The 9,057-nt window shown below is 36.3% G+C and overlaps 1 protein-coding gene across 1 annotated transcript; it reads right to left on the minus strand.

Moving 5' to 3' along the window:
• Positions 1-1,890: 1,890 nt before the first annotated feature.
• On the minus strand, positions 1,891-6,785 carry LOC132051719 (WD repeat-containing protein YMR102C-like). Its single transcript, XM_059442910.1, has 8 exons — positions 6,521-6,785; positions 4,925-6,075; positions 4,746-4,836; positions 4,465-4,622; positions 4,324-4,375; positions 3,969-4,048; positions 3,777-3,870; positions 1,891-3,571 (listed from the first exon to the last, which is right to left on the minus strand). Exons 2-8 carry the CDS (start codon positions 5,978-5,980, stop codon positions 3,048-3,050), a joined length of 2,055 nt encoding a protein of 684 aa, XP_059298893.1. The 5' UTR covers positions 5,981-6,075; positions 6,521-6,785; the 3' UTR covers positions 1,891-3,047.
• Between the last annotated feature and the right edge of the window lie 2,272 nt (positions 6,786-9,057).

The raw sequence follows: 9,057 nt of genomic DNA on the forward strand, positions 1-9,057 counted from the left end.
ATTACTCATGAATTTAGTATCTAATTCTAGCCCTTTCAATTCATTCATCCCCTTCCTTTTGGTGATTGACTGTTCCCCCTTATTCTCTTACTTGTTGCTATCTATCTTCATGAATAACTCTTTGGCTTTCTCTTTCTCACCCTTTAAAGCTAGCACCAAACTCGTGCTAAGTCTGATTATATCTTTGTTGAATCCATTCGGAGTTATTGATGTTGGAATGGTTGCTTCTTCTGGTAATTGAACTTTCGGAGGGGTAACATCTTCATTTATCTCTTCTGTATCTAGTTCTTGCATCCGTATTTGTAGATGTAGCCTACTGTGGTTCTCTTCTTCTTCTTCTCGTTCTTGGTTCTCTTCAGATGAATTTCCCGTAGGTTGTTCAATTTGATTATGTTGAGTCTCCTTTTCTCCATCTTTGTTCCCCAGTGGTTCGAACATATTCGGGTTATTAGTCTTGACAAAGTTGCTTTGTATTTCTATACTAACCATGTCCTCTACATGGGCTTCGAATTGACTTATGAATTACTACGCAAAAGGGTCAATAATTCGGCCCAATTGCTCACATTCTATTAATGGGGCCCAAAATGCTTTATTCTTTTAATTGAGCCTGCAACTGCCTCCATTGGCCACTTTCCTCTTGTTTCCGGCCAATCACTTGTCCAATTCAAATTTTCCCTTCTCCCGAGGTCCCCACATGGGTTCCCTTATTCTGCTGACTTCGATAAGACCCTAGTCCTTTATTAACCATTGGACAAAAGGTTCCCTTATTTCCGTGACTTCGATAAGACCACTAGTCCTTTATTAACCGTCGGACAAAAGGTTTCTTCCTCTCTCCTCCTTTCCTTTGCTCGACTTCCCCGGAACTTCGCACCCGTATCGGAATAGTGTGGTATATTACTTCGTTGGACACCTCCACCTCTCTCGGAATCGCTTCCCATCTCCCCCTTGCTTTGATTCGAGCCCCGGTGTAGATGGTTCTTGAGTGAAGTCTCCTCCTCTGTTTCTAAAAACCCTCCGCATTGATCTCCAATTTGTTTGAAGATTTCTTGTGACCATAGGCATAATGGAAACCCTAGAAGTCTGATCCACACCCACTCCCTCCATTTTATCGATCCATCCATCGTCTATCTTTGATTATGACAGGGAAAAAGCTAGGAAGTTGTGTTTTCTTAAAATAAGCCTTTTCATATCGAAAGGGGATAACTGAACCTAGTCAGGGAAATGAAAATGCTAGGGGACACCTCTAGAATTAACGTTCGTAATTGGTTTCATGGAGAGCCATTACAATTTTGTTGTCCAATTCGTCTTGAACTTTTGACCTTTCTTGCCGCATGGGAAAAAACTTTCAAATTTTAAAACTTTTGACCTTGAAGGTTTGCGCTTGTTTCCAATTGGTCTTGAACTTTTGACCTTGAAGGTTTGCATATGGGGCAAGCGAGGGTGAAAAGTTAAGACCAACTCATTTGCAAGGTCATTGGGTGTAATTTCCTATAGAAATTCACGGGTTGTCATTTTTCTGGACAACTATTTCATGATCCTATTCTTATTTCTCTTGCAACTTATGGATTTTAAACTACAACCTAAACACTTCTTTTGAGCAAAGTGAAAATCTTATAAGAAAATATTAGATTATGATTTAAAATTTTGGGGATATTATACGATTGTCTAAACTCTAATGTTTTATCAGTCTCAAGTGTATCAGCACAACCTTTAAAAAATAAGGGACAAAATTTAAATGGTAACCTAAAGAAGGGACGTTTGCGAAAATCAGCCCTACCCAATGTAATGCAACTGTTTGATAGGGCCATGCTTGTAGCTCAAAAGGAACCCGAGGGATGACTATATCAGATTTGCTGACTGATATTCTGTATTAGCTCCAACATCAACAAGCATGCAAATTGGCTCATAGTCACCAGAATTCATCAAGGAATTAACCAATATCTCATATTTCAAAGACTACAAATGATGATACTTGGAAGCAAAATCATTGAACCTCAAAACAAGGTTCAGCTGCTATTAACAATTTTGCAAGAAGAGCGCCCAGCTATATGCATATACATGACACATACACTAATCACTACTGATTTCTGTACAGAAGAAATAATCAATGAAGTCACATTTGTTGTTGTGTGTTGTACCAACATTGTGATGCTACTAAATACAATTTGGAGCTGTAAATTAAAAAATGCCATCTATGTTAGTGTAACTATGTTACAGCAGCCTCGCCCCCGGACTTTGATCAAGTGGTAAGAGCGCAGCGTACGTCATAAGTTCGAACCTTGGCATAGACAAAAATTTAGTATTTAAGCGGAGAAGGGTAGAGGAGGGAACGCATGATCCACTGAGTTTAGAACCAAGCACCAAAAAAAACCATGTTACCAGCAGCCTCTCTATAATGAGCCTCCCTTTTTTACCAGAAAAAAACCTGCTCTTCCAAGCAGGGGTAGAGCAGAGCACCAGCCCCAAAGCCTTCTTACTTTATTAGCAAGTGACATTAGCACTGAGATCTCATGCACGTTCAGCTGCTACGACACACCAATTCAGTAGGAAGTGGCCCGCACCTTCACAATCAACCTGTGGTTACTCCTATCTTCAATGGACGGACTGTATGGCAGACAACACTTCAATTATTTCAGAACAGCCAGCATGCATAAAAGATGAAGTTCCCCACCATTTCTCCTTTGAGCAAATTACAGCCACTAGCTCCTTCCCTGGTCTCATTTAGATAACCAAAGAAAGAGAATTATGAAAGGCCCCGCAGGCACCTCATATGGATAAGCATATTAGGTTTGACCTCTTGTAAAATATTCATTTCCTTCCAGGGTTGGTGGATGAATGGCGCCTAATAAATTAAAATTAGGTGCCCAACTAGTGACAAGATCAGGTATATCCAAGCAAACTCTGATATGACTTGTAAATACCTAAAGGGGCGGGTCAAACATCATATCTCATATGGAGCTCTCATTGCAACAGTGAACTCTGTCAAGTAGGAGGTGCCAAAAGAGGAGATAACTTCCACTTCCTTGGAAACACTGAAGATATACTTGTCAAAGTGGCGAAGGCAGTCCATAATTATGATATGACCTTATTCGCCCATCATAGCCTGCAGTAACAATAACTAAACCCCACGCATGAGAAGTGGATGAACTCTGACAAGAACTTTTGAGAAACTTGTATTGAGATTTACGCATCACTTTAGGCACAGACCAAGGAGTTGACAGTGGAAGCTTCTCTTCAGGCCAGGTCGCAGATCCCTTAGGAATTGCCTCTAAAGACAACCCTTGTCCTAAAGAGAAAGGAGGAGAAGGCCGGAACGGGTAATTGTTTAAGCTTCCTTGTGAGTGAAACTGATTGTCGTGGTTGACATTTTTCAGGCCAGACCAAGGTATTGCAATGGATGCACCACTATAGAAGAACTCAAATGATCTCACTGCTTCAGGTTGGGACACAGAAGAATCTTCTGGAATGTGAGAGTTCCATAGATAGACATTAGAATCTTCAGATGCAGAGATGATATGCTTCCCATCTGAGCAGAAAGCAGCAGAGAGATGGCTTCCTGCATTTCTTAGGCCTAGAGAATAAAGTAGCACAACATTAAAAGAAGAAGAGACAAAAGGAGAAAAAACGGGTTGACAGCAAGTCCCATATTTGGACACAACTGCAATATCAACTACAAGGACTCCTCATTGACGCGAAAAGAATGGAGAAGCCACTCAAATGACAGGAAAATAGGCATAGAAAATAGGTTATCATCTATAACTCGAGAAGGAACATACCTTTGAATTTTCCGATCACATTGATCCCACTAAGGATTCTGACTAGGGAGTCAGCACAAGTAACAATTACTTTACTTGGGTCTTGTGGTAGATACTGCATTGAAGTAATGATTTATCAGCATCTTATTACACTGCTATCCAGAACATCTAATAAAGCTGTGTAGGCAATATATCTTGGTGATGTATGCTAACCTGAAAGCCAGTAATTCTTTTGCAAAGGGACTTCTTCTTACTGCCCAAACAAATCTGCTCCTCCAGTTGAATCTCATGATCTGTGATGGTCCGGAAATGTCAAAACACATTTATAATTTGATATTTAATCTAACACACTATCCATACATTAACCGTAAAAAAATGGACCACAATTCTCGGCCACTGTAAACTATATTCACATTCTTTCATTCGCTATTTCATAAGAATTTTATAATGTGCATCAGAAATTGACATGTGACAAACACATGATGCTCATACAAACTAAAATTACAATCAGGTAAGAGTAATACTACTCTGAGATAAAAGCTTGGAGAAAGAAAAGAGGCAACATTACCTATTAAACTAAAAAAGCAACACGTGCCTGCTATAGAACCAATAATCCCACCCTGCATGAGAAGTAGATAACTTGTTAAATGAACTGCTTGAATTTCTGAATCTATATTCGTAACAGGAAAGAAGATACAAATTAACAGACCTTCCCGTCAGGACGATAGGAAATAGCAGTCACAATGTCTATTATGTCCGTCCAACTCACAACTTGACCGCTGCTAATTGACCAAATGCGAACTTTTCCATCTATTGAACCACTGATGAAGTAATCATCATTTACTGGGTTAAATTGTATGCACGTCACTGAAAACCAAAAAGAAAGAAAAGAAGTGAGCAATGCAGTTTGGAACTAAAATGTCGGAAACTTATAACAGATTGGCTAATCAGAAAATATAGAATGATCTCACAAAAGGTTTGGCGCATTACCATAATTACTGTGTGAAAAAACTTTGAGGCATTTATCACATCCAACTTGCCATAGACGAACAGTTTTGTCAGTTGATGATGAAAGCAAACACTGCAGGAATAATAAATCATAAAAGAAAACTTGATCAGATCAAGAATTGTTCAGAAAACTTTAATCAAGTATAATGCAATAAACATACATTGTTATTTGACCACGAAACATCCAATATATCCCCACTATGTCCTTGGAAAACATGCAGCGGTTCTTCCAAAATTCGAAAGACCTTAGGCGGGAAAATGACACAGGAAGACTCTTTTGTTTTCTTTAGACCCCTCAAATTATTGATTCTCTCTTTTTCTGTCACCAAAGGAGCCAGTTGCGAAAGATGGTTCACCGTGAAGTACATGGAAGACGGATCTAAGTCTTGAATATCAATTTCATTGGATCTCTCATCTTCCACCACTTTCCATACACGCACAATCTTATCTTCACCAGCACTGGCTAGGTATTGTCCATTAAGGCTGAATTTCATAGTTAAGATAGAACCTTCATGAGCCTGGACATCTTGCCCTATAAAAAGGGCAGACAGTTCCTTCAATCGCTTCTTGCGATGGTGAACCTTAGCCCTCTGAACCCTAGACTTTTGGACAGAGCTGGAGCTGTCGGCCTTCAAATTGTTACTTCTCCCTCTGCCATTTACAATGCACGTTAGTGTTCGCAATCTACTTAATAAATGCCTCTTCACCACATTCAATTTCCACCCAGCATCTCCATTGACCTCAAATTCTCGTTGTCCAAGTTGCTGAGTCATCAGTTGCCGTTCCAATTTCATAGTTCTGTGATTATTCTCGGCTTGGTCATGTACATTGCAATCACTTTCACTATCTGGATTACCATTCCGACAAACAAATGCCTCATTTGAATCCAGCTCTTTATATGAACCCAAAACAACTTCAGACAAAATAGGTAGAGGGAATTCGTCTTCAAGAATTGAGGTTCGCACCACAGCCTCGCTACTCTCCATAATCCGTTCAATTTCACAACTAAAATCAGAACTTCCATATACATCTAGTGAATCTTCTCCAGCATTTACTTCTAATCCCATCCAACTAAAGAATTCCTTACGGCGCTCTCTAACACTGCTAGGACTTCTAGTCCACACATCATACTGGTAGCTACTAGTCACACAATTATCAATATTCTCAGAAGCATCAAAAAATAAACTTTCTTCATCATCACTGATACTACTACCCATTATACCCTTTGAGTTCACCCCATGAAACCCGACTTCAAGAAATCACCTTTTTTTAAGCTCTAGGCATGTGCTGAATTATTCTGTCCTTGTAAAGCCTAAAAAACACAAAGAAATTTAAAAAATTACAATTTAGTAAAACAAAGAGAATCACAAACATGACTACCAAGTAAAAAGCAATTTCATTATTCTAGTGGCAACAATAAAAACTGTACCTTTTAACATTACAATAACCAAAAAAACAAATAGATCCAGCAAGGATCCCAATCCACACCAATATAACTTCACAAAGTACAATTTCAAGAAAAGGAACTCTTTTTTATCTTATACTACTATAGTTCCTGTATATACAAAATATGAACCGTCAAGCTTTTAAACCAAAGGAACTAGCAAATACCCAACAGTCATTTCCACACGAAAATGAAAACCCACATAGCAAATTACCAGCTTTAACACGCAACCAATAAATTACAGAAAGAAAAAAAAAACATAAAACAAAAGGAAAGAAGAAGAAAAAGAAAAGATACAAGATTATTTGCTTACATGGGTCCAACTTGTTTCTATAAAATTGAATGGATGAGATAAGAAATTAATTTCCCCTCTGTGTCCCTCTTGTTCTATAAAATGAAGAAGCAAAAATAGTAATTAATGGAACAACAAGAAGGGACTTATTAAACTGGGGAAGTAAAAAAAAAAAAAGGAAAGGAAAAAAATTCTTGAGAGACGTGATAGTATTATGGATGGACCGAGAAACGAGAAATAGAGAGAGTAGTAAAGGAAAGTAGGCTCTGTATACGTATGTGTGTATGTAATGTCTTGTTTGGTTCTTCAATTGTGCACCCTATTTTGCCCACATTGCAGGAGTCTCTCTCTCTCTCTCACATGTCTCATAAACCCCACCACCCCTCCTCTCACCTCTCTCTTTTTATATTCTACTTTTTTCTTATTTTTTACTAGGTATTTAATGAATAATTAGCATTTCTGTGTTTTAAGTTGTTTTGATATAATTTGACTCTGATATAAAACTTAAGAAAGAAAGAAAATTATGAGACTTGTAATCAGTGACGGAGCTAGAATTTTCAGTAAGGGGATTCAAAATATAAGTAAGTAAACACATGAAGAATCTAAGGAGAGTATTATATTATATATACATAAAAAATATTCTAACCTTAGATATATATAGTGTCTTTTTTTTTTATCGAAGAGGGTTCCCCTTTCACCCAATTGGCTTTGCTACTGGTTGTAACTTTAAATATATCATAATATTTGTGTGGCAAATAATGTGTTTCGACATTTGTACTACTATAAATGTTTTTTATTAAAAGAATATATAGATATTTTTAAACAGATTAAGAAATAAATAGTTTTAAGCAAAGTAAAATGGAGAAAATAATTTATTAGGGTCCCATGGTAATCTAATACTTAAATTATTTTGAATTTCCCGATTGATGTCTGATACCTGTTTGGAGCTTCAAATAATTCCAATTCTCACCTATTTAAGGGGAAACATCCCTACTAAGCTTCTTTTGCATTGAAAGACTTAGGTGCCGTTTGGCCATAAAAATTATTCACTTTTTTTTGAATTTTTTTTCATTTTTGGGCGTTTGGCCATAAATATTTCGAATACAACTTGAAGTTGTATTCTGGAATACAAAAAGCTCAAAAAACTTGTTTTTTAAAAAAAAAAATCACTTTTTTCACTTTTTTACAACTATATTTCACCAAAAACTACAATTTCAAAAATTATGGTCAAACACAACTCCAACTTCAACTTCAAAAAATTTCAAAAAAAGTGAGTTTGTTTTTGGTAACTATGTCCAAACGCCTACTTAAAGTTGGAACTTCAGGTTATAGGTGGAGGGATATGCGTTTTTGTCCTTTAACAAATAAGTTTTCATATATTAATAAACTTTTAATTGCATAAACCCTGCAAGTACTCGTATCGGCATTTATGCTGAGATAATACTTCCTTCGGTAAAAATAAGTGCTGATCTTGTGCCCTATTTTTCCATTCTTTTTTTTAGACAAAAGAAAGGCATGGCCACTAAACTCATTAAACACAATAATCTACTACCCATTCCGTTTCAAGTTATGTGAATCCATTTGATTGGGCATAGAGTTTAAAAAAGAAGAGAAATTTTTTAAACTTGTGATCCTAAATGAATCACATATATTTTGTATGACTATAAATTATTGCATAAAGGTAAAGTATTTCTAAATATAGAAAATGATCATTCTTTTTAACATAGATTAATAAAAAAATAGATTCACATAAATTGAAATAGAGAGAGTACAATAAATGAAGTTTTTTTCTTTCTTTTTTTTGTTACAGAACCTTTTATGTAACCCAACAACAACAAAGAAGTCAGCTGTCTTTCATTTGTCAAGTCAAATCAGATTAAACAAGTAGGAATCAAAATTGGTCTCAATTTGACCAAGAAGAAATCCATATAAAAAACTCAGTGCGCGGGTATTTCATAATTTCATACTGTAATACTATTGGAACAATTGAATTCTCCTACAGGACTCCGCCAATTACGAATTTTTAAAATGAATATTAATATCCCTAGCGATAAATATTTATTCTACTATTATATAGTTACCTCAGTTGTAAGTACTCCTACCTATAAGTTCTGATCCAAATTTAACTATATTTTGCTGCGACTGGTACGTTGGTTCAACTAATTAAATGATCAACCAATCTGGTTTAACAACATTCTTCCTTCCCACTCAAAAAGAATATATAAATTCAATACGAGTAGAAGGTTTTTGACTTTTTGGTCAATACTCAATTACAATTGTTTTTATACCTCGCTCTCAGCTCGAAAAAAATAAAAAAACTTGGACTATCCACCAATTAAACAAATGAATGCAACATATATGTGTTCCAAATCTTTTTTTTTTTCACTTCATTTTAGTTAAGTTGCATGTATTTTCACTTTAATTTGTCAATCTTTTAATTAAATTTGTTGGATGCGAATTTTTTTTTTCTCCCAGCTACATGGTTAAGTGCATTTGTATATTTGGGAGTTGGAACGAGGAACTTGTTATCTTGGAGAAATGATTTAGTTGCTTGTTGC

The sequence above is a fragment of the Lycium ferocissimum genome, chromosome 4 (genome assembly GCF_029784015.1).
Source record: "Lycium ferocissimum isolate CSIRO_LF1 chromosome 4, AGI_CSIRO_Lferr_CH_V1, whole genome shotgun sequence".
Taxonomy (NCBI): domain Eukaryota; kingdom Viridiplantae; phylum Streptophyta; class Magnoliopsida; order Solanales; family Solanaceae; genus Lycium; species Lycium ferocissimum.